Below are 26,360 nucleotides of genomic sequence, written 5' to 3'. Positions count from 1 at the left end.
TTAATCACAAATGGAACTATAGCTATTGTATATGTGAGATCAAATAAAAATTTGGTAGATCCACTTACAAATGCATTAAATAGAGATGCAGTACAACAAACTAGTGAAGGAATGAGGCTAAAACTCTTAAAATAAATGCAAGTAATGGGAACCCAACTTGTTAAATGCTTGTAATAACAGGGGCATAATGACAAACTTCAAAGTGCATACTGCTACAGGAAAGAGGGTGAATTAATTCTTAATGGAATTAGCAAATGTCTGTAGTAACAAGGACACAAAGTCTATTTCCACCTATATGAATATTGAAGTGGTGCCACTTCAATCAAGATTTAAGGAGTTGATCTTGTAAATATTCATGAATTTGGATTAGCACATGGCCATAAACATGCTAAAGCATAATACTGGATTGTTTCGCTACTTAATAATATTATGTGTGTGATACTTTTGATTCGACAAAAGGAGTTGTGGTTCAAATCTTAGGATACTAATAACTTCGTCAAATTTTAAAGTATTTACACTAATGAAAAGTTCAAATCTATGTAAGATACTTTTCGGTATGCGTAATGTTATGTGACATATTACAAACTAGTGGGGGATTGTAAGTGTAGTTTGTAATATGTGGGAGGAGTTCCACATCAATGGCCAATAGCCATTGATTGGCTATAAAGAGCTAAGCCCATTTAGTCTAATAGAATGACATATTTATAAGATATGTGCATTTATATATATTTAATTGTATATCTAAATGACTTAGACTTGGGCGCGGGCCGGGTCGGATCTTTAAATAAAGATTTTATTGAATATTTTTTTTTTTTATTTAAAATTTGAATTTAATATTTAAATTTTAAATTTAACAAAACGTTGTGTCTGTTCAGAAAAGGAGCGTTTCTTCAGGAATAGTCTCCTTCTAAACTTCTATAAGTACGGACTCATCCCATAAGAAGCGACACAATTTGCATGTACGATCCAAAAGCTTTGTTGTATCCTGATAGAGATTTGCTTGTAATCCCTAAAGAATATACAGACATAAACTCTTAAAAGATAGTGATCTTTCACGCTTCAAAGCCTTAATTTTCTGTTATTCTTCTCTCATTTTTCTAACAAGTTCCAGAGTATAACAAAAGAATTCAGTAACATTATATAACAAGGAAGATGAATGTGAAAATTATGACGCGGCGCTGCCAACTTTTTGAACTTGTCACCATGTCACTTGTTAACTATCAAGTCAAAATAATGATGACGGACTATTAACTACTAATGTTTACTCTCTAGGCAGGAAGTTGTAGTATGGGCCGGACACAAAGAACCCAATAAACAGACTTCGGTTACTGTCATAGTCCGGTCCATTGAACCCTAATAGGAAAACATTTTTTTGGGCAATTTGCAGGATTGCCCTTCGCTTCGCTGGAGGTGGTCTTTAATTTTTACCCCTCAAAAAGGTGGTCTTTAAATTCTGTCCTTCAGGCAGAATATCTGCCTGTGCCCATGTAAATTCTGCCTTAAGGCCCAAATAGGCAGAATTTGCATGGCAAATTTACAAAATTCTGCTTTGCGATTTTTTTTTTTTACTGAGCTGAGGTTCGAACCCACAACCTCAGGGTGTTAGGCGAGGGGCAATACTTAAAGATCACCAATTTAAAGGGCAAAAATTAAAGACCACCCCAAATGAAGGGCAATCCGCGCAAAAAAAAAGCATTTTTTTTTGTGGAATGCCCTTAAAAAGCATTGGTTTTTCGAACTCTCGCTCAGTCAAATATTTTAAAAAAAATTCGCAAGGGAGAAGTTTGTAGCAAAGTTAGGTCTTAAAGCAAAGGTTTGTAAACTTCCAACTAAGTAAAAAAAAAAAAAATTGCCTTAAGGCAGAGTTTTCTCTATTGCCTTATGCCTGAAGGCAAAACTCTACTTTAAGGTAGAGTTTGAAACCCTGCCTGAGGTAGAGTTTTGCATGCAAAATTCTGCCTTGCGATTTTTCTTTACATTTTTGACTGAGCGGAGATTCGAACCCGAAACCAAGAAATTTTTAGCGAAAAGTAAAAATTAAAGACCATCAATTTGAGGGGCAAAAATTAAAGACCAGTGCCTTTGAAGGCAATCGTGGAAATGACCCAATAGAAAATGCTAGATATTTTCTCATATAAATGAACCTTGGGAGGAAAAATAATAAAAAAGTAAATAAACTCCTCACTATCCTTTATAAGTTCTTTTTGTTTCCTTTTACAATTCCTTATCCATTTTCGACTTATAGTATTCTCATCAATGGTTAGTAATAGATCGATCCCTTCAAGTGTACTATCAAAATTCAAAATCACCTATATATTATTAATTTCGTGTCAATGTGTGTGTGTGTCCATTTAGTTGCCTGATGATTTTAGTGTGTTTGTGTGTATATGAATATCGTTGAGCTGCCTGGTCATGATTTTGGTGTTGTGTATTTTTTTCTATGTATGGAAAGGAAGAATAAATAGTGGAATGATGGGAAGAGCAAAAACAGAGATAAAGAGAATAGAGAACAAGACAAAGAGGGCGGTGACATATTCAAAGCGTAGGAAAGGCCTAATTAAGAAAGCTTATGAGCTAAGTGTGCTGTGTGACACTGATATTGCTCTCCTCATGTTCTCCCCTACTGGCCGACTCACTTCCTTCTCTCCTAAACGAAGGTGCTACGTAGCTTTTTAATTAGCTCATATTTTTTCTTAACACTAATATATTTTTCGTATTGCTAGCTCGTCATATAATATATACCCTATATGCTATGGTTTCTGCCTAAATTTCTTCAAGAACAAGCTAGATTAAATTAACAAAACAAATAAATTGGCCAAGTGAAAGATAAAAAAAGGAATTGTCCATTTCTTGGACCCCTATATGTATGACGTCCCTCAACATATGCCGGCGCCTACAATTGAATTATTAGCAATATCAATATTTCTTCCATTTTAACCACTTAAAATGAGCATTTTCTTCTATGTATATCACTCTTTAAAGTGTAGAGTGAGTTTGATAATTAGAAGCCTCAGATCTGATTACTCAGTCCTTTGTTCTTTTTTTCCCTCCCTTTTATTTCAGTATATAAGTCCGCTTTTACTATTTATTTTTGAAGAGTTTAAAGTTATATACGTCGTTAGAGTAGTTTTTTTACACCATCACCATTAGATTACTAGTGGTGTATGCAGAATTTTTCATAAGCTGTGTCACATTTTAAAATGAAAACAAATAAATAAAACTCTATAACATCATATTAAAAAAAGAACATATTATAAATAAAGCACAACTATATATAACTCTCCCCGATGAATTTTCATTTTTTGAAATGTATTTAAAATAAACTCACTAGAAATAATACTGAACGCGTCATTTTTCTATATGAGGAGCCAAATGATTACTAAAAATTCTTAATTCATTTGATTCCACAAATCGTCTTAATCAATTTTGTTGATGAGAAAAAAGATAGAAGAAAAAAAAATATAGCACACAACTAACTACGGAAGTAGCATCCTTCCTTAAAGCATTCAACGAACCTGGACAAGAAGATCCTTCTGTATTTGTACACACGAGGATGAGAAAATTTTGAAAAAGGACAAATGAGGCTGGTTAGTCTCGAACTCACGACATCTATCTAACCAGAAAATGAGGCGGCCAACCACTGCGCTGTTTCATTGTTTATGTCAAAGAGCGTCACTTATTCTAGTTATCCTCGTTATATTGCTTCTGCCTTCCAATTATCTATACATATTTATTAAAATTTTCCGGCGAAGCAGTGTCCCGTGGCACCCCTCAGCCTAACCTAAATCCGCCGCTGCAGACTACCTTTATTTATTATTACATGGCTGCACTTTTATTTTTAAGATTATAAATCTCAATTTTTTAAAAAAAAGGAACCTACATATCGATATCTTTTGGTGGCCTAACAATGTAAAAATATGTCTACATTTAGGGAGTATATAAATTAAACACTTGCTAAAGTAGGTGGTCGATATCTTTTTAGTTTTGACTTCGCAAAAAAATTGTAAAGACAAATTTCCGTTAGAATTAAAGAAGGTGAATAATAAAATATCTTTAATTTCTCTCTATTTTATTTAGTTACGATTCACTTATATGGGTGTTGCTGCCTAATTAAACAGAATCGAAGATGTGTTTACTCGATTTTTAAATCTCTCTGAACGCTATAGAGGGAGGTATGCACCCAAAATCTTGACTGTTATATTTACTTAGCCAACATTCTCAAATTTGCTAATATTCTTTTCCTTATTATATTATACAGATTGTTTTTGTTAAATATTAGTACTAATATTTCTGTCTTGCATGTCTAGATATATGATTACATGCATGACAATCAAGCTCTTCCTAGATGTCAACATAAAACATGTTTAACGTTGTGCATGTCTACAAACATAGAGGTCGCAATTATGCCCCCATATTATAATAATAGCTAGGTATATGGTTCACATGTGATTAATATTGGCAATTTAAGACGTCCTCAGCCAAAAAGCATTAGGTAGATTTCTTACAACTCTTCGATCGAGTAGACTAATGAGTATCTCTTTGTTTTTAATCTTTCCGAATAAATTCACCAAAAGCTATGATATATTAATAAACTTTTGCATGTCTTCCACATGGTACTTCACTCTAGTTGGTAAGGGTGGAGATCTCTGAAGTATGAGTTCATCTGAACTTAATAATTTTGACTCAGGTTGTGTTAATCAAGTAAAAATAGTTGATTTCGTTCCTAGTAAATTAAATGAGTCTGACTCCGAACTCGAATTTACAAGATAAATTCTGAATCTGTATATGCTAGCAGTTGGTCTTGGATAAGATCTGGAACTATTTCTTTTCTATTGTCCAAGAAAGTTACAGGGAGCTTACCTTATAAATTTATCGAGATACCAGCCATCTTATTCTACATTGAACCTTTTTCACGTGTTTCTTATAATCTGCATGTATTAACTAACTCCTACTTTTTCTTATCCCCTTTTTTCCATCGTCTCTTGCAGCGCTCTCCTGGATAGAGAGGTAAGATGAGAATGTTTTGTCGTGTTTCTTTTTATTGTGAATAGGAGTATGTTTTTTTGTTTCCTAGTTGTAGATATCACATTTCAATCTCAGTTGACAAGCTCCAATTTGACATGTTTTGAAGATGTTACGTTTATAAAAATAAAACAGCAACCTTAACAAATTTATACTATCATGTCTATGGCTAAAAATAAATAATGCAAAGTTAGCTTTAATTTAGTAACGATGATCAAGTCTTAGAAAAGAAAAGAGAGAGGGTCAAGTCTATCTCATTCGATATATAAATATTTCAAGAACATTAGTTTTATAAGTCCCACAGATAATTATTGAAAGAAAAGTTCTACATATATAATATTTTGAATTATCATAAAGAACATTCAGATAAACCCTTTTCCTTTTTTTTTTCCTCCAAAAAAAACTTCTTTTCAATTAATGAAGGACTACCCAGTTCTTTTTTAAGCACGGGTAGGCTATATCTTATAGCAATTGTGTAATTAAAGTGAATACTTATATTATTAATTAAACTAAGTTATAACAAGATAGGGAACGTATACAAATGCAAAGCATAATAAATGGCAAGACCGAGTAATTTGAGTAGTTTTAGATTCCGCATGTTAGATATTCTAACCTTTCATTTTCTTTAATATGTTTTTGTTATTATAAATTTCCTTTCGTTTCCTTTGTTGATGGGTAAGCTAATATATCAGAACTTTGTCTTTAAGCAGCAGGTGATGAGGAGCCAGAATCTTCTCGGGTTAGAATTGTCATTCTTCACCGCCATATCCTTTCATCCCAAGCTCTTAATATACACATAAATACACACACATTCCTAACACTTTCACTGTAATACTGTTTGATGGTTCGCAAAAATTTTGTATGTTAAGGATGATGCATGGAACCAATCCAGTTGCTGCCTCTACGAGCAGTCATATCCATCAGGTATGAACTCATAAATGCATTCTCCTTAGTCTTCAATATACCAAATTATATACAGTATCTTAAAACTATTTGAAGTCTTAACCAATTAGAACGAGAACTAATAGCTTCTAAAACATGAGGGTATTCTTTGTTAATTATTGATCTTTTCTCAGGAACTCAGGCAGGAAATTCATGCTTTACTGTAACAAATCCAAGTAGCTGAGGAAAAATTAAGGTTCTTCTACTTACATACTTTGTTGGTGTTGCAGTTCGTAAATTTAATGCCAATGTTAGTCTCGTACCGTTTCGAAATGGCTGTCTTCTTTCATGAAAATAAGGCTTTGTTATATCTTGGGAGAATATTTGCCAAAATCTTACACCATACTTCTATCATTCATTATATACTATCTTTCTGTTCTTTTAATAGAGATGCCTTAAAATCTTACCATACTTCTATCATTCATTATGTACCATCTTTATGTTCCTTAAATATAGATGCCTTAAAATCCTACCATACTTCTATCATTCATGTTAAAAGTCTTTCTATCAACTATCTTGTCAAGAAACTTGATATTTCGTTTCCTCACAAATTAATACTACTAAGGTGTTAGTATAATATATATTTCGGAGAAAAATATAAAGGAGAGCCCTCCTTCCAATTCATATGAGGGTTGACCTATTTGGGGAGTCAAACATCTTTTTCTTTGACTCAATTTCAAACATATATTTTTCGAGTATTTTATAATAAATTTACGCATTTAAAAATTACATAAAAAATACTATAAGTCTTCATAATTAATAATTCACAATATATGAAAAGAGTTGGAGCAATCGTGGTAAAAGAAAAGCCCTTTGACTCCCTAAGTAGGTCAACCCTCGTATAAATTGAGACTGAGGGAGGAGTTGTTACTGTTTTGTCTGTGGTTTTCTTTTTCTGGGATTGATTTGAAATACGTTAATATAATGCAGTATGTATGAGCCCGATCCAAGGAAGATGACATCAATGGAAGAGCTCGAAGCATGTGAGAAACAACTTGAGAGCCTCTTATATTCTGTCATTCAGAGAAAGGTTATAATTAATTAAAGGCCATATTACTCAAAAAATTATCTACAGAATTTATAGGATGCTGCATGTCCTATTATTTACTTAAGCAATATTTAAATATGATGTACCATAATATTTAATCTTTGTATATTCTTTCATGAAGATGAGCCTAAGTTCCAAAGAGGAGAGTACTGAAGCGGATTTGTTAGCTTATGACGATGATGCTCTTAATCAAGCACAATGTTTCGATTCATCTCTCATCTACGACACTACTTCCGATCGGTACAGTTTTATGTCCAATAATTCTTAAGTTTAGTAATATTGCAGATGGTTTCGTAATTTCAAATTTTAAGAGAACTCAAAAACTCGACTAAATCTAAGAATTTGATACACTAAATTAGGGGTCTCAAATGAGAGGGTTGCGTTGAAATTGGACAAGTCAAAATTGGCTTTGTTAAGACATGCTTATATGAAGGGTCATAACCTAACCCATCCAACTCTTACTAAATCTTTAATTCTTTGTTTGTTTTCTTGTAATTTGTGTAAGTACCTAATAATTTTGTTCCCTTTATTATGGCCATATTATAACATATTGAATAAAAAATTGTCTCCTTAATAATAAATAGACTAATATCTTATGGGTTAATTTGGGCAGCATATCGGTCCAATTTTAAATGGGTTCAATTGGACGGATCAAATGAGATGGGTTAGTAAAATAGCAAATTTATTAACCCGGTCAAAACTAAACGGGTTGGGTGAGTCATAATTTATGGGATAACTTTGTCACCCCTCAACTAAATGGACTTCAAATGAAAAATTAAGCATAAATTAATTTTGATCAGGAAAGTTATGGGTAACCCGAATTTAAATTTTGTTTATAGATTTGACAGTGCTAACCTAAGTTGACTTTTAGAGTTGAGACTTTATCTGTTTTATTTTTTTGGTTCCTTTCTGCAAAATTATGACAATTTTTTTTCTTGCAGGAATAACGTTCTTTCCACAGCTATAATTCCGCCACATATAAAAGAAAGCAGCTCCAGTTTGAATGATAGAAAAAGCCAAGGAAATGATAATAGCATTTCGTCATGGCCCTATATATCACCATTCAAGTGACCCTGTCTCCTAAATCTTGTTGCACTGATTTAAATTCTAAACAGCTTTAGATGTGAGTTTGAATAAATATGTGCTCATGCATGTGTACAAGTACACTATAGTAGTACTTAGTAGTCAGAAATAAAAGCACTTAGTAGTGAGAAATAAATTTATCCATATATTGGATATGGTTGTTGATGCAGATTTACTTGAATTACACTCAGTATTAAGTCTCTTGATTTTGACGTGTCAAGAGCTTATTAATTACTTGTTACCCGTACATAGATTGATGTCGAAAAGTGAACTCAAACTATTATTCTTAGCTACGTGTTGAGTTACAGACATAACAATATATAGAGTTGCTCTATCCCAGCCATGAAAGAGACCGGAAGGAGTTTGCTAAAAGGCCACTCTCAACACTTATTTAGTAAAAGGCTATAAGTCTCAAAGAATTAGCTAAAAGGCCACTTTTTATGACACCATCAAATGAAGTCTCCCAAGTTGTCAACCCTAGATCCATAGTTTTAAAAAAAATACAAAACAGTCCCCCAACCACCAACATTTAATTACCCCAATTGGAGCAGCAGAATTTTTTTTTGTTCCCCCCAAAAACTCGAAATTCGAAGCTTTTCCTTTTTTGAACTTTTCCGATCCCGTTTCCGGCCAAATTTCCGGCTTTTCATTTGAAAATCAGTCCCAAACGATGGATTTCTTCCCTACTTCAGTCATTGTAACTTAAACCTCTTAGAAATCATTGAAAAGAAGCTCGAATTATTTTCACCATTGTTGTCAAAGCTCAATTATCAGGTGCAAATTTCGTCTGCGTCTACTGGTAGTGGAGTTCGTTTTGGGTTCTAAATCCTCTCGTGGAGTCAATTCTCCATTAAAAGAGTTGTATTCCTTCTGTTTTTTTTTTGTATGGATTTGGTACTGTTCTTCGTCTAGTCATCGACCAATTATAGACCGTACCAATAGTCTATTAAATCTTTAGTATGGTGTCGATTGGAGAATATGTTATAGTAGGTAGTGATTACATGAGTGAATGGGTGGAGACCCCAAAATGTTGGAATTGAAATTCTGCGAGCAAGGTGACAGTGCCAATCGCCGTGCGTCGCAATGGTACGTATAACAATTTGGTTGAGAGCGTAAAGGAAAGCGGGGAGTTAGATTGTGAGCCCAACAACTTGCGCATTAGTTATATGATTAATGGTCTGTCCGCTAGGGGAAAAGCTCACCCTTCTTTCATAACGAATGATAGGCATGTGGTATTGTATATGCTTGATGTTGCTGCTGATAGTTGTAGACCTATTTTGAGAATAAATGTTGTTGAGAGCTCTCAAGCAGCGACAACATCAGCAGCAGCACCCCCACAGCAGCCAGTCGATGCAAATTCAATGCAAAATAAGAGCATGGGTGATCATTCAATGGATACAGATGATCATGATATTGATGTCGAAGAGTGTGATGAGCAACCTAGTGGATCACAAACCAACCATGTCTTCAATGACGAAACTGATTTTTACATCGGGCAAACATTCGATAGCAAGGAACATTTAAAATTTTTGTTGAAGAAAGCTGCAATAAAGAGGCCGTTCGGTTTTGTAACAATCAAGAGTAATATCAAATACTATAAGGTCCAATGCACATCTCCTAATTGTGGTTGGATGTTGCGGTGTAGTAAGTACGAGAGCTCAAGGTTTGCATAAGTACGTTGGGGAGCACACTTGTGGTTTTGAATATGTTAGGAGCCTTCATAAGCATGCCTCGTCCCATGCCATTGCATCAGTCTTGATGAATTACTATTTTGAAAACAAAGGGCCATCGACAAAGGAAATCCAGAGGACGGTTTTTAGGGAGTTTTATTGTAAACCGAGCTACTGGAAGTGTTAGAAGGCTGGTATAATTGCTAAGAACTGGGTTAGGGGGACACCGGAGCATGGGTATGGTTGCTTACCAGCTTACTCTTACATGGTTGACAGTCTAAATCAGGGTTTTAGAATTTGCATCAGGCTTTCGGATGACAACAGGTTTTTATATTACTTCGTGTCTTACGCAGCTTGCATTCGAGGATATAATCACATGAGAAAGGTTATTGCCGTTGATGGCACACATTTATACGGCAAGTACGAGGGTGTCTTGTTGTCTGTCATCGCACAGGATACTGAGAACCATGTCTATCTTATTGCATTTTGTGTTATGGACAAGGAGCGTGATGATTCTTGGACCTACTTCTTCCAGCAGCTCAAGTTTATAATCGCCGATGAACCAGACTTGTGGATCATCTCTGATAGACATAAGCGCATAGCCAATGGTATTTCCAGGACATATGAGCATGCTCACCATGGACTTTTCATGAAGCATCTTTCTGAAAACCTCCGAAAGAATTTCCAGTGTGGAGATTCTCTTCATGCATACTTTAATACAACAAAGGCATATGGTTACGAAGAGTTCGATGAACATTTTCAGCAATTCAAGGATAAAAACCCTGAAGCAGCTCAATATCTTGAGTTTGAGATTGGATTTGAAAAGCGGAGCAGGGCACATTTTCCAGCCAAAAGGTACGATGTTCTCACCACAAACATTGCCGAGTGACTTAACTCAATATTGAGGGATGAAAGAGAGTACCCTGTGTCTGCCATATTCACTTCTATTTCTAAGAGGTTTGCTGAAATACTCAGGCAGAGGCGCGCAGGTATCGGCAATTCGAATAATATATTTGTGCCTTCGGTTGAAATAACGTTAAGGGAAAAGATGACTGAGGGCGATTCCTTATTTGTCAGTAATATAAATGGGGATGCCGACGAGTTCACCATTATTGGCAGTGGCAGAACTGCCAAAGTCAATCTACTGAACAAAACATGTTCTTGTAGAGAGTATGAGTTGGTGAAATTACCGTGCGCTTACGCGATGGCAGCCTTGAGATTGAAGTATGAAAATGGATATGGTTCAAGCATCTACAAGTATTCTTCATCGATGTATAAAGTTCAATCTTACATCCTCGCATTTGCTGAAACTATCAATGTAGTCCCTCCCGAGTCTGAATGGGTTGTGCCCGAGGAGTATGCAAAGATGTGCATTGCTCCACTTCCTTATGAGCCCAAAATTGGAAGGAAGAGATAAAGCGTATCCCTGGCATCGCGGAATCTTTTAAGCCCAAAGGATGTGTAAATGGGAGGAGAAACAAGTGCTCACTTTGCAAGGGAAGCGGCCACAAGAGAACTTGCTGAAATAGAGAGGGTTGAACTTGATGTATTTTTCAATGTATGTCATTGTATTTTTCTTGTACTTTGCAGTTTTTAGTTCTTCAAATAAGTATTTCAGTTCAATATTAATCAACTGTATAATGGTATACAATAAACCGCAACTGTGTTCTATATATCTACTAGGTATACTACACAATTAACTTAGAAGCTAGTCTATAATAGACCATGTATAATGTCACACCCCAATCCTGATAGGGCATGATGGGCACCCGACCCTTACTTAGAATCGAGCGAACCCGCTGGTTCTCGTTATACTCATAGTCTCACTGGACTCTTAAATCATGAAATGAAATGCATAATGAAAGATTTTCAAAAACTTTCTCTTCGTCTTTCTCAAATCAAGTAAAATCTGTAATCATATGAAATCTGTACAGTAATGCATAATGACACATCGGCTTACATAGCCGCTTACGCGACTAATATACTATATACATGACTCTGTCTGCAAAAGTCTCTAACGTAAGATATGATATCAAAACCTAAGTTGGGACAGGGCCCCAACATACCCATAATGCATATGACTGAACTCATAAGGAAATATTCCGACGCGGCATCACTTCGAACAGAATGGAGTTTACCAATCCAGCTGATAGCCTGGGACATCCTATAGTCAAGCTCCTGCATAACTTTCCTGCAAAGCAATATGGGGTTGTTTTACAATATGGGGCTATGTGGCATGATACACAGCGCCCCTAGGCAAAGGGACATCAGTACGAACAATGTACCGAGTATGTAAGGCAGCGGTAATCATAAAGAATGAGATATAAGTGGTAATGAGAGTACGAGAAACAACCTGTAATATGAATAGCCCCGAAGGCAGAGAATAACAATGTAAGTAGCCCCGAAGGCAATGACTAGAAATGTAAATAGCCCTGAAGGAAAGAATCATGCATGCTTTCATGTAAAACCATTTATCAATGCATAAGTATCCATTGGCCTAGGCCTTTATCGCCATCCTATCTATATTACGTACTCGTCTTAGCGAGACTCGGTATGTATAACGTACCAGGCCTGTATCAGGACTCAGTGTGAATAGCTGACCGATCAGTGGTTGCAAATCTACGTGCCGTACCCGACCGACTATAACGCGGCTCGGTGTCTGTAACATAATGAATACATATATATAAATGTATGCATATGAGACTCATAGAATCATTATGGAACCTTTTGAATAGATGTAAGGACATAAGGATTTCAGGTGTCGTTATCAAGCAGTAATGTTCAATAAGTAAAGCTGTCGGGAACATAGACATGAAAAATATATAACAAGGTAGCATTTGGGTCAAGTCATAATTCCCCTAATGTGTCTAAGAGTGGGAGTCACTTTTGGGGTTTACATGTTTGCCGTTCGTTCGTATTGTAAGGATCATGCCAAAAGAAGAATAGGGAATAGCCTTAACATACCTTGTCCGCTTCCTAAGCTAATCCATACTTAAGTCTCGGGCTTCCCAAGATCTACAACAACGTCAGTAGATGCCAAACATTAGCTATAGGTACTTAGGAATCCAACCCTAAGCTAGCACGTCATTTATAGAAATTTGGACAACATTTCCTTTATAAATTCAACAAACCCTGAGAATTCAACTCGGCCAAATCATCAACAACAATACCAACAACCATATTAAAAACATCAACAATTAATCCCATCGATCCAGCCCCTCAACAATATAAAAATAATTTCAATAATTCAAACAATAATGCGACGAGCGGCAAGCTCGGCTTGTCAATTAAATAATAGTTTTAAACCCCATCTTCATTCCAAAATTTCTAAACAATATTAACAACAAAAACACCTCTAGGTTTGTCAATTAATTTCCAGTCACATAATTTCATAAGAACAACTTCCCAAAATAGTCCATCGAACTACAACACCAATTTATCCGATTTCCGATAAAACTTTTGTATTTCTTTCATCTAGCAATGTAGATACGACTTGGATAAATCAAATAAATCTAGGAGAGAGGATTTCTTACCTTATATGCAAAGAAATACTCTTCTTCCACCTTACTTCACTTAGAAGAAAGCCCGGATTCAACAACACGACAAAATGGAATAACGAGATCGAAATGGTGAGCGCAACTCGTAACAAAATTGAATAACCTTGCTGTCCATATTTTCCTTACGAGGACTTTTACTAATTTAAGTTGAGAAGAAGGAAAATACATATTTTCTCCATATATAGCTGAAACGTTGCTGGTTCCATGAAGAGCCCGTTTGGATTGGCTTACAGCTTAAAGCTGTTTGCAGCTTATAAGCTGAAAAAAATAAGTTGGGGTAGTCCAACTTATTTTTTTTGGCTTATAAGTTGTTTTCAGCTTATAAGCTGCTTTAGATAAACTAAGTCAAATGGGTCCAATTATTTTTTTGAGCTTATTTTAAGCATAAAATGACTTTAAGCTGACCAGTCAAACACTCAAAAAAGCTGAAAACAGCTTATAAGCCAACTAATAAGTCAATCCAAACGGGCTCGAAATCAACTCCACATATAGGGAAACCATGAAATCTAACTCCATATATAGGGAATCACGTTGCTGCCAATGAAGTTTTCAGTTTCATTTTCTTCTTCTCATCTAATCCACATAAAAGCAACTAAAGTAATCTCTCCTAATTGACCTTCCAAAACGTGAAAAATGAATTATAAGGTCCAATGTTGACACTTTATGACTTGCCATGTGTCCCTTATGCACATTAATTTGCTGTTGACTCAATAATTCCTGTAGCACCAACTCATGCCACCTATTGGCCTAATTTAGGCCTGCAATCCACCAAAAATACTTATCCATTAAGCTTTAATTAACTCCATAGTTAATTTCTTGATCTCAATTCATTTAAACATGGACCACTTTTAACACACTTTATATACTCATTATCATAATCATGAAATATGTTACTACTCTGTAGCCTCTTTTGGCACACATAAAATATTATTTCCAATCACCCTTACCACAATTTTAAATCTTAAATCATTTTAGGACCTCATCCTTTTATTCACCGATCTCTTTATTTGCACACTTGTGTATGACAAAAATGGTCCGGTGACAGCAGTTCGAACCATAGCCCGAAAGTATGAGTATAATATTGATAAAACTTATACTCTCTGATTCGCTTAACCTCTAACTTTCGCGACACTTACTTATCACTTTTTAACATAGCATAAATTCTTATAACCTCAAAAATAATCTTGTCCTTGAACCTATGTCGATTAACTTACGAAAAAAAAAAATTCAACGTATGAAAGTACGGGATGCAACATATATGATCTATAATCACTTTAAAAGGCCAGCGACTGCCGAAGCGCCAAACATCACGAATAAAAATTTGAAAAGTCTGTGGTTATGTCTAATCAAACCCATATTTAAACGCCACCTCCATGCCTATTTACACGCTTCGCTCATCAATTGGCCGACGGTTCACTAAACCGAGGCGATGAGTCTATAAATCGCCTGAGCCTATTTGTAAAGTTCATCTCATCACTCTTCATCAAAACCACTCCCAAAAGTTGATCAAAAATGTCGAGAAGGATAAGAAATAGAGATGCAAACCGTCACTCCCAGTACCGAGCACCACATCCTGAGGTGCTACTCCTCAGGAACGATTTTCAGAGGCTCTTTAAGGGCGTCGGCGAGGATCATGAGCGGTTTCTAAGCTGCCATCTGCAGAAACATACGCATGCTGTGTGTGCTTCTAGAGCTCGAGGGTGTTGACCCTGATGCTCTGATCAAACCCCCACCATCCCCCCCAGTTTTGTAGTTTTTTAGTTTATTTTTGTTGGGTGTTTTTTTTTTTTTTAGTAAATCCGCCTATATTAATGAAATTAACATTTGTTATGATTTTTGTGTTCTTTATATTTTCTGCTTTCTATTGATTTGATGCTGTTTGTTGAGTGGAGTAATAACCAAACAAATAGCATATCTATAATAACCACGATTTATGATCTATTATAGACCTCTATGTTGATGATCGATTATAGACCACATAAATAGAGGGGATTGTTTTGGAATGAGAAGTCTGGTGAATGGGCACAAGTGTAAAGCACGTAAAAATAATTAAAAATAAAAAATAAAAAAAATGTCAAACCCCAAACCCCAAACTCAAAAAGAAAAATAAAAAAATCTCAAACTACGTAAATCAAAGGGAGAGTGAATAGGTCTATCATAGACCAGAAGTTTACAATAGCCAAAGGGTATAGTATATTGTATATTACATAGTTGGTTTATACTCTACTGGTAGTGATATATAAACCAGGACCACTATTTTCCTAAAAGACTATAATTAAATAAAATATAAATAAAAAGACTTGATGCTATTTACACAATGTAGTAACACATTAATACATCATATGAGAGTCCCCATCCATTATACACATGATCCAAAGAGCTTTAGAACAAGTAATGGTCCTTAATCATCACATATTTGCCTAAAAAGGCTATAATTAAATTAAATTAAATTAAATAAATAAAAATACTTGATGCTATTTTAACACTATATTAACACTTGATTATTATTATTATTAGAGTCCCCAACCATTATACACATGATCCAAAGAGCTTTTAGAACAACTAATGATTGTCCTTGGAACAAGGTTGTGCATTGGGAACATTAGCTTATTATTTTCAGACTTATTGGATAGTAGTGTTATGATTACCATTAGTTGTTCTAAAAGCTCCCCCTCTTTAGATCATGTGTATAATGGATGGGGACTCTAATAATAATAATCAAGTGGTAATATGGTGTTAAAATAGCATCAAGTATTTTTATTTATTTTATTTAATTATAGCCTTTTTAGGCAAATATTTGATGATTAAGGACCATTACTTGTTCTAAAGCTCTTTGGATCATGTGTATAATGAATGGGGACTCTCATATGATGTATTAAAGTGTTACTACATTGTGTGAATAGCATCAAGTCTTTTTATTTATTCTATTTTATTTAATTATAGCCTTTTAGGAAAATAGTGGTCCTGGTTTATATATCACTACCAGTAGAGTACAGACCAACTATGTAATATACCATATACTATACCCTTTGGCTGTTGTAAACTTCTGGTCTATGATAGACCTATTCACTCTCTCTTAGATTTACGCTGTTTGGGATTTTTTTTTTCTTTTTGAGTTTGGGGTTTGACATCTTTTTTAAAATTATTTTTACGAGCTTTACACTTGGGCCTATTCACCAGGCTTCTCATTCCAAAACAGTCCCCTTTATTTATGTGGTCTATAATCGATCGTCAACATGGAGGTCTATAATAGACCATAAATCGTGGTTATTATAGATATGCTATTTGTTTGGTTATTACTCCACTCAACAATCTGCATTAAATCAACAGAAAGAAGAAAATATAAAGAACACAAAAATCATAACAAATGCTGATTTCATTAATATAGGCGGATTTAAAAAAATAAATTGGAAGAAAAAAACATTTACTAAACAGATGTCTCAAAAAGGGCCAACCAACGAAAATTTCTGATTTTATGAGACATGTGTGCTAGGTTGGATAATTCCACTGTGACAAATATTGGTCATAATGTATGTGTATGGATTATCTTTTAATTAGGGTTCTTCAAAAACAGTATCTTAATTTATGCAACAACTACTTTTGAGGTTACTTTATGTTTTTGAAAAATATTTAGATTTTAGCAAAATAAACACTTTTTATTTGAGATAAGAGTCAAAAACATATCCTAACTATCATTTTTTTTTAGTTTCACATCTAAACTATCATAAGGTTGAGAAAACTATCTAAACTATCACTATCTAGTTTGCAAAACACACCTGAACTAAATGTCTGAACTCACTCTCCAAAAGGCAAGTGAAGCTGAAATTTTCTCAAAAAAATTATCCACATGGCATAAGTAATGCTATGGTGGCACTTACATAGAAATTAAAAAATAATATTTTTTATAAAAAAAACTGTATATTTTTTTTAAAAAAACTGCATTACTTTTTTTTTTTTTAAAAAATCAGCATTCTTTTGAAAAAAAAAATGGATTTTTAAAAAAAATATGAAAAAAATAAGAATTTTTGTAAAAAAGAAAAAATATCAAAAAATTAAGAAAATCAGAAAAAAAAGATTTTAAAAATGGGAAAGTTGGTTTTAAAAAAAATGTGAAAACTAAATAATCAGTTAAAAAAATAACTTTTCCATTTATTAAACTATTTTTTTTAATTTTCTATAATTCTTGATATTTTTTTACAAAAAATATTATTTTTCATTTTGTTTTTTGAAACAAATAGTTTTTTTTTTTTTTAATTTCCATGTAGGTGACATTGTGACATTATTTGTCCACGAGGACAACAGTACTTGGCAACATTTTTATATAAAATGGAGAGGGTAGATCACATACCAAATAATTTGAGGTGTGTTTTGCAAATTAGATAGTGATAGTTTAGGTAGTTTTCTCAACCTTCTGATAGTTTAGGTATGAAACTAAAAAAAAAAAGTGATAGTTGGGGTGCGTTTTTGACTCTTTTCTCTTTTTATTTATCAATTTTAAAAATGATATTACCTGCGAACCCATGGAAAATCTTTTTTTTTTCGGGGTATCTTGGCTTGTATCTCCCTAAACAACCTCTTTCTACATTCATCCATAAAAAAAAATAAGACATATTGCTAGTACACACGTATATAACTTTTTTTACGTACAAATCTCTTGCAAAATAAAAATTGATGAAATATACACTGGCAAGATAAATTAAAAATAATTGAAAATAAATTAGAGATGAAACACATACTCCAGCACGAGAAGATAATCCAGAGGAAAGTCTTGGCATTCCACCACGTGGTAGGTTAACCTGCACCCATTATTATACTTAAAAAAAAAAGAGAAAATTCCTATCATTATTTTTAAGAAGTTTGTATTTTTTTTTTTTTTAAAACTGAAATTTTCATTTTATTATTACCGGGAGAGCAAAAGGGTATAGTTACAAGTAACCATCCTGCATAGAATGACGGACCATTCTTGTATATTTAGAGGGGTATCCTCCCAAACCTATAAGATCTCAAAAGAATATTTAGAACAAATAATGAATCTTCATCATTTGTGAGATTCACCGTTTGTTCTATAAACTTTGGCCAATGCCTACTTTCTTTTTCCTAATCCTGAAATTAGCCATACCACTCTTGTCCAGTCTATAGGCACCAATAACAGTCCTAGGTAAGTGTCGAGGGTCTTGGAAGACACCATTTAGACCTTTAACAGACCCTTCTTTGGAGAGAATATCTGCTACTGAGTTAGCGTCTCTATAGCAATGATGGGCTACTCCTTCTAACATGTTTAAACTACCTTGAATGCCTTCTATCTTGTGCTGGAATTTCCATGAAGGTTTGCTTTTCTCTGTGATCATGTCCACTATAAGCTTTGAATCCATCTCTAATATGACATTTTCCAGTCCCAAAGTAGAGCAATAATAGAGTCCAATTTGAGCAGCCTTTATTTCTGCTTCATTGTTGCTGCAATATCCAATGGACTCTGTGCAAGCCAGAATCATTCTTCCTTTATGGTCTCTGATTATCCCTCCTACTCCAGCCTTCTTCTTTTCCTTTGTAGAGCTTCCATCAATGTTGATTTTGACTTGTAGTCCTTGTGGTTTACTCCAATAAACTGGAAAGCAGCTAACTGGTACTGAGTAGTTATATGCAAGAACACATATATCTTTCCAAGCCAAGTGAAGGTTAACTGGGGTAAAGTGTTTATATAACAAGATTTTGACTTGAAAGTTCACATGGTATATAATATTATTGATAGAGTAAGATTTTTGTCCATACCTACTGGCACCCCTCCGGTTCCATAGTTCCCAGTTAATATACATAGGAAGTATGCTACATATAGTCTTGTGTAGAGCATTAGACCTTTCTGTTGCCCACCAGCTCCACATTAATTGATTCATAGAACCTCTCTGTATCTTTATAGCCATAGGATTTGAAAAGAATGTCCAAATTTTCTCAGCCGCTTCACCCTTCACGAGCACATAATCAACAGTCTCATTTTGAGGATTATTACAACAGTTGCACCTGGATGCCATCTGCTGTCCTAACCTTGCCATCATATCATCTAAAGGCAACTTTCTCTTTATAATTCTCCAGTTAAGGAAAGCAACTTTGAAAGGAATAACTTTGTGCCAGAGATTCTTAAAAACGTCATTTTTGTTTTTCTTGTCCCTGGTGATTTCTCTAACAGTAGCAGTAGACCATCATTTGTGAGGGTCCAAATACAAGAATCTAGCAAATTGTGATCAGCAATGTGGATTTTCAAAATGAGACTTTGTAAATCTGGAGGCACAGTTACCTCAAGCTTACTAATGTCCCATCCCTTATTGATGATGAACTCTTTAACAAGAGTATTTCCTGGTTTAGGTCCAGCTTCAAGGAGCTTGGATAGGGGTCCTAGACCAGTCCAGTTGTCCCACCAAAACATAGATGAGTCAGAATTTATATTCCAATACATATGTGGCTCAGCAACTTCCCTGCAGTCAAGCAACTCTTTCCAGCTTTGTGATTGACCTGAACTCCAAACTCTAGCAACAACATTAGTTATAACACAGTATTTTGACCTTAGAAAATTTGACCACAAACTTTTTTGGGTTCTAAATCTCCACCATCTTTTAATGATAAAGGAGCTTTGAATATCTTTTAGAACTTTGAAACCTAAGCCTTCTTCATCTTTTGGATAACAAAGGTTATGCCAAGCACTCCAACGGTACTTGTTTTTCCCTTCATGTTGACCCCAAAAGAAGTTTGCAAAATATTTTTCAATTTGTTTCAAAACAGTTTTAGGAGGAGATATAACAGCCAACAAATGTAAAGTTTGTGATTGAAGAACTTGCTGAATAATGATAGCTTTGTCTCCATATGACAAAAAATTACCTTGCCAACCACCAATTCTCTTAAGGATTTTAGTAGTTATATCAGCAAAGTATTGGATCTTCTTTCTGCCAGTATAAATAGGAAAACCAAGGTAAGTAAAAGGAAAATTACCTGGGTTGAAACTAGTTATTCTGGAAATTCTTCTCACAGTGCCTCTTGAGACATGAGATGCAGGAAGAAACATGCTCTTACCATTGTTAATCTTTTGCCCTGATACCTCTTCATATTTCCTCAACTTTCTTAGCAAAGCTTTGATGGAATACTTATCCCAAGAGGTAAAAAGTATAATGTCATCAGCATAAGCTAGATGACTGATTCTTGTACCATACATATTCCTGTTAAAGCCTATATATCTATCTTTCTCAAAAAGCTTGTTAAGAAGTTTAGTCAGCAAATCAGCAGTTAAGCACTTAGAATTCCTCTGAATTCTGGATGATTCATAACAGTCTTGAATCGCTTGAAAGAGTTAGGATGAATGTGAGGTCTGTATTAGATAAAGATTGGGGAATGATCTGAGACCCCGGGTTGAGGAAGTATGCTTCCATATGCCCATAATCTTGCATCCAAAGGCCCAGTTAATCTTGGAGTAGATTATATCATTTTATTGTTATTTATTACAAAAAGTGACGTGCCATCCTTTTGATCTCAAAGGTGTGAGTTGGAGAGTATCAATATTGTCTCTAAAATCTTGTGTTTCACCTGGTGTCACTGGAGAGCCAATTCAGTCCTCAAGAGACAAGATAGTGGTAAAGTCTCTAAAAAGAAGCAAAACTCCCTGGATAGGGTGCACCGGCTCAATTCATCCTATAAATTGAATTTATACTGAGCATCATTATTAGCATATACTATAGTAAAATAAGTAGTAAAAGAGGTGGCCAGGTCCTCCACATGACGGTGAATAAATTGCTCCTTGATCATAAGGATGGGCAATTGTATATGAGCTTTCCAAAAGAGCCAAACTTTGCCATTAGGGGCCATAGGATAGTTACAAATGTTCCAGCCTTGTGCTAGTTTCCTCAAAATACCTTGGTATCTATGCAATCAAAGACGTCCACTCTATGCTTTTCCAAAAAAAGGTTTCAGCTCTCTTTTCTTTATGGCTTAGTTTAGTCCCCTTATATTCTATGTGGCTATGATCGTTGGATATGATCTTAAAGGGCATAAATGGCACAAATGGCTCAAGGATGCTAAAAAGGACATTGGAGCCTCTTGTAGACCCACATAAGAGAGCATATGGTGCTTGGAAGATAACTTGGCAAGTGGATGAGGAGGGTACTACTCAAAGTGGCTAGGAGCGCAAAGCGGATAGAAGCGCAATTATGGCTAAAGCGTGCAAATCTTGGCTAAGAATCCAATTCAAGGCTAAGATTGCAAATGGAGGTCATAATTGCAAGCATTGGACAATTGGAGCATTGAAGACCCATATGGGGGCTATTTTCGCAAACAGTCACTTTAGGGCCTTTGTTGTAATGTCAAGACTATAAATAGGATAATTATGCATTTGCTCCTTTCCATTGAATTCTCATAGGATTGCTCATTTGTGGACTTCCAATTTTGAGTCTATCTTTTGAATCCAAGTAAAGAAGTTATAGAAGACATCTCAATATAATATTTCAAGAAAACAATTTAAACGACTTACCGAAAAATTGACTGGTTCACGTTATGAATATGTAAAGAAATTATGAGTTTACAAAATTAGTTACCTAAAATTTGTTGAGAAATTTGAAGACAGATTCTTATTTAGAGGCTTACTAAAACAAAATTTGGATGATTTATGCTATGAATTGGTGAAAATTTTAAGAATTTGCCAAAATTGCTTACCCAAAATTTCTCTCAAAAGTTTTAAATTAGACCAATTCTTATCTGGAACTAAAATTTACCATCAAATTTGAATATCATATGATTAATTAGTTTATCAAGCAACTCTTCTTTATTGGAAAGATATTTACAACATTGATTTAAGGGGACAAATTTAACAGTCCAAAATTAAAGTATAACTAAAGGAACGGAAAAGGGCCAAATATATTCATATTAAAGTATTTGAAATTAAGCAACGCCCTTCTTTAATAATTTAGTTCAAACCTGCTCATACCGTTTAATAGGCGGTCCAAATATGAAAGTCATCTCCAAAATGAGCTAAAATATAGGAATTACATACTAGTCCTTCCAACATAATTCATTTAAATAATGTAGATAAACTATAATATAATCTAGCAATGAAACCCTCTACAGGTGGGCGGTGGCACAACAATATCAGCCATGCAGAGTTAATCCTAAACCCTAAAACTAACAGTTCCTTGACATTATTTGGATCGACAACTATACTGATTTTGGAAAATCCTTCTTTGATATTGTTTTCAGCAGATAGTCATGAGGTAGATATAGCATATATAATTGCTTTAATTATTTAGTTTCTTTCTTTTTGTTCCCTGAAAGGGTCTTGAGATATTGCTTTTGATTTTATTTTTCTATTTTTTCTGAGGTGTGTAAATTGTTTGAGCAGAAAGTATCCCTTTTTGGAGTGCCTTATGCTTTGAGAAAAATGCGTAGGCTGAGTTAGCACACAAAAAGGGATATCTTTTTCTTAAAATAAATAAGATTACAATAAAAGAAAAGACTTACACTAAGATAAGTTACGCTAATGTTTTTCTTTACTGATCTGATAGTGATGTTACATTTTGTAGTTTTCTAACAAGGGACGAAGTTCCCACTTCTTCCTCATTTACAATTCCTTGTTAACGTTTAAAGTTTAACCTAGATGCCATAGTATATATGTATTTGAATACATTAAATATATTAAATCTTTTTCTATAGATTGGAAAAATTATATTAAGGATAGCAGAAAGTGGGGATAAAATTTAAGAAAGCAAATATCCCTCAGTCAATTGTACTATTGTGCTCGTTCCAATATCAAGTGTTCATCCTTGTATGCTAAAGGTGGGCCGAGGGGTGAAAGAAATCCAAATTAATATTAACAATCTTGACAAATTGATCATTTCATTCAAGTTTAAAGCATCTTATTAAAATTTAGTGAAAATAATACATGCTTTATTAAAAGTTTCTGTTGTTTGCAACTATTTTCAAACAATGCTTTATCAACATACCGATCGATCCAGTTAACGTTTTTTATTTGTTCTACATGTCTGCTTGAATGTTTTATGTTATCATATTGAGATAAATGAACTAGATGCATGGTCTTGCAAGAACAGCAAGACTATTACATAATTATAACAATTATAATAGAATATTAGCGAGAAACAATAAAATTAGGAGGGCTTGATTAACATATTTATATAACAAGGGTGAGAGAGTTGGTGTAATAATGAAAGATTTTCTTAAAATTTTTTTATACGGACGGTTATTCTTTAGAAAGCACTCTTCATCTCTGTATGTAGGGGCATTAAGACTTACAATTCATGAGTTTCTAAACTTAATTTGCTACTGAAATAAAATATATTATGCGAAAAGTTTACAATTTGAAAATGATTAAAGTTTCATTGCTTTCTTTCTCAATTCGCTCCTCTTCTTAAACAGTTCATTGTTACTCCATTGTTTGCATAGGTCTTCCCATATATTTGGTTTACAGAACCTGGGCTTTGTACCTCTCTTGCGAGCATCTGAAAACAAATCAGATAGTCTACGACTTGCTTTCTTCTGAAAGTTAATAAAGATTTGCCTGTCATGGTGGGGAAGCCAAGCACACTTAGTCTGCAAAGAAAATTAAATGTCTAATGTTAGGAATGAATCATGACAACTATAGTGTTTGAATTAAAATAAAAAAAATCACATATACTTTAAAGTTGTTAAAAATTCGTTGCTTGAGCGGCTTTGGAATCTCAGACCAAGTCGAGTAGGCGGCATCATAATGATCACCAATAGCCTTTGTGATTATCTTCGTAGTCTCTGGGGGATAGAAACTGCAATGCAAAAATAAAAATATTCAGAGGTTAAATTCATGAATTAACACATAAACGTAATTATAAGATGTAAAAATAGATAAATCGTACCGAAAACCATCAGGTTCTATAGTGAGCTTCCCGTAAACGTTCATCTGCCCAGGTTGTGGAGCATCCTGACCGTGTGCAGCAGACTGATGCATAGTAGCATTGTTGGGTTCAGACCTACTGTAGGAATTTTTATCGTTAATATTCGCCGCTAATTGTTAGGTACAGATAATTTCGCGATAGATTAGTGACATAGTCCTTTCTTTTTTTTTGGGCTAATTTATATCACTAGACAACGTGTCTTTGCAGTAGTGATTGTTAGATATTACAAATGAAATAGGTCAACCACCTTGGTACAAGCAGGGTCCCTTGTGACAAAGTCTTCATGTAATTTTGTGGGAGCAAATTCACTCGTGGGTTTTGGATGAGCTTGTTGTTATTTCGTTCTCCAACAAAATCTTTTCTAGTGTTCCGGTCCTTTACGACCTAATAAAAAGAATATATATTAGCTTGTAATTACATTTATAATTCAGAAAAAAATATTCATTACTCACTTTAGTGTTTAAAATAATGATAATTCATCTTCACTAATGGTAAAATTAAAGGATGAAGAAATTACCATAGAAGTTTGACCATTGACTGCCAATATGGAACCAAAGAGTTTTACATATTTTTGTCGCACAGGAGGATTAGCAGACAAAATAGCACTTGATGACGACATTGTCGTTACAAAATTTACCTGTATAATAAATTGGGGGTCACAGAAAAATTATAAAAAATTATTAACGTCATACAATTTATTTATCTTCCACTACAAATTTTGTAGCACATAGTACCACATATAATAAATATGTCTTAGTCCAATCAACTGAAGAATCTAGGGTCTAGAAGTAAGATTGATCTACGGCTACTAACACGATTGATATGGATAAACGATTTCAATTTACTATATAGGGAAGCAAATAAAAATGTATGAAACAAAATAAAGAGAATCACCCAAATTTCCTAATTTCTTTAGGTCAACTTTGAAAAGTTGGTGTTGAAAGTGACTAGCTTTAAAAAGTATTGAGCACTAAATTTTCATGCTACAGTGATATCCCAAATTTTAACCGATCTATGTCACAACAGATAGATCAAAGAAAGTAATTTAGATTTATAAATTTATACCTTATATGAAACATTTGAGGTGTTAATGCCTTTTATCCATTATAAACGTCATAAAATGGCGCGATACAAATATTTAATTTTGTATAATCTACTAAAGAATGGGGAAAAGCAATTCATACGACGAGATATATATCTAGAAAACAAAAGGAGAGGAAGTGATGTTTCAATGATAAACTTCGACAAATAATTAAAAAGGACAATAAAAAGTGCCTCTACATTTAATAAAGAGTTACAATTTACATAAAACCTTAAAGTAGAGCAAGGTCAAATACTTCAAGTAACAATCAATGCCAGCACAAACCTATATCAGGCAAAACAAAAGAAAAGAATGTTAGAAATTAAGTATATATATGAAGTTGAACATAAATAAACAAAACTATTATCAAATCCAACTGAGGATATAGGTATTAATCAGTAATTTTTATCATTGGAGAAATTTTGTATATTAAAGAGCTATATATATATAATGTTTCAAACCCTTCAGAACCCTTTTTTAATAGATCTTAGAAAGATTCAAAGGTGACTGTTCTATAAGATTGGAGGGTGAATAATACGAAGAGAATGGAGAAATCAAAGAGAATAACATTACTGAATTATATGTCAAATGAAAGACAAAAGAGAGGAAAGTACTGTTCAGTCTTGAGATATGGTGAGAAAATGGCAAACAACTATGGCTATATTTATAGGCCCAGGAAACTCTCAAATGTGAAAAATGGACCACCAAGTAGCACCCTATAATTAATTCCTTACCAAATACATTATGGCAAGGAAAAAGGAAAAACGAGATATAATCTTAATTAGATTGAGATATAATCTTAATTAGATTGAGATATTAATCTTATTTCCTTTTCAACTTCTTAATAGTTTCACAGCACTCACAAATATAAAGAAAAATAACAACAACAACAACAACAACAACAACAACCCAGTGGAATCCCACATTGTGGGGTCTGGAGAGGGTAGAATGTGCGCAGATCTTACTCTTAACAAGGTAGGATGACTGTTTCCGAAAGACCCTCGGCTCAATAAAAGCATAAAAAGATTTAAAAAAAAATCATTA

At 34.1% G+C, this 26,360-nt stretch overlaps 2 protein-coding genes and 1 long non-coding RNA gene across 3 annotated transcripts; 1 reads left to right on the top strand and 2 right to left on the bottom strand.

Moving 5' to 3' along the window:
- Positions 1–2,472: 2,472 nt before the first annotated feature.
- On the top strand, positions 2,473–8,216 carry LOC132628975 (agamous-like MADS-box protein AGL104). Its single transcript, XM_060344726.1, has 7 exons — positions 2,473–2,657; positions 4,119–4,172; positions 5,892–5,946; positions 6,135–6,160; positions 6,895–6,994; positions 7,134–7,252; positions 7,954–8,216. The coding sequence occupies exons 1-7, from the start codon at positions 2,473–2,475 to the stop codon at positions 8,081–8,083; spliced, it is 669 nt and encodes a 222-aa protein (XP_060200709.1). The 3' UTR covers positions 8,084–8,216.
- Positions 8,217–11,651: 3,435 nt separating this feature from the next.
- On the bottom strand, positions 11,652–13,525 carry LOC132622659 (uncharacterized). Its single transcript, XR_009575962.1, has 3 exons — positions 13,299–13,525; positions 12,730–12,780; positions 11,652–12,424 (listed from the first exon to the last, which is right to left on the bottom strand). It is a non-coding gene; the product is annotated as an uncharacterized LOC132622659 (long non-coding RNA).
- Positions 13,526–24,129: 10,604 nt separating this feature from the next.
- LOC132628974 (uncharacterized) lies at positions 24,130–24,868 on the bottom strand. Its single transcript, XM_060344725.1, has 3 exons — positions 24,753–24,868; positions 24,483–24,619; positions 24,130–24,313 (listed from the first exon to the last, which is right to left on the bottom strand). The coding sequence occupies exons 1-3, from the start codon at positions 24,852–24,854 to the stop codon at positions 24,130–24,132; spliced, it is 423 nt and encodes a 140-aa protein (XP_060200708.1). The 5' UTR covers positions 24,855–24,868.
- Positions 24,869–26,360: the final 1,492 nt, after the last annotated feature.

Source organism: Lycium barbarum, chromosome 2 (genome assembly GCF_019175385.1).
Source record: "Lycium barbarum isolate Lr01 chromosome 2, ASM1917538v2, whole genome shotgun sequence".
NCBI classification, from domain to species: Eukaryota; Viridiplantae; Streptophyta; class Magnoliopsida; order Solanales; family Solanaceae; genus Lycium; species Lycium barbarum.
This window is presented reverse-complemented; position numbering and strand designations above follow the sequence as displayed.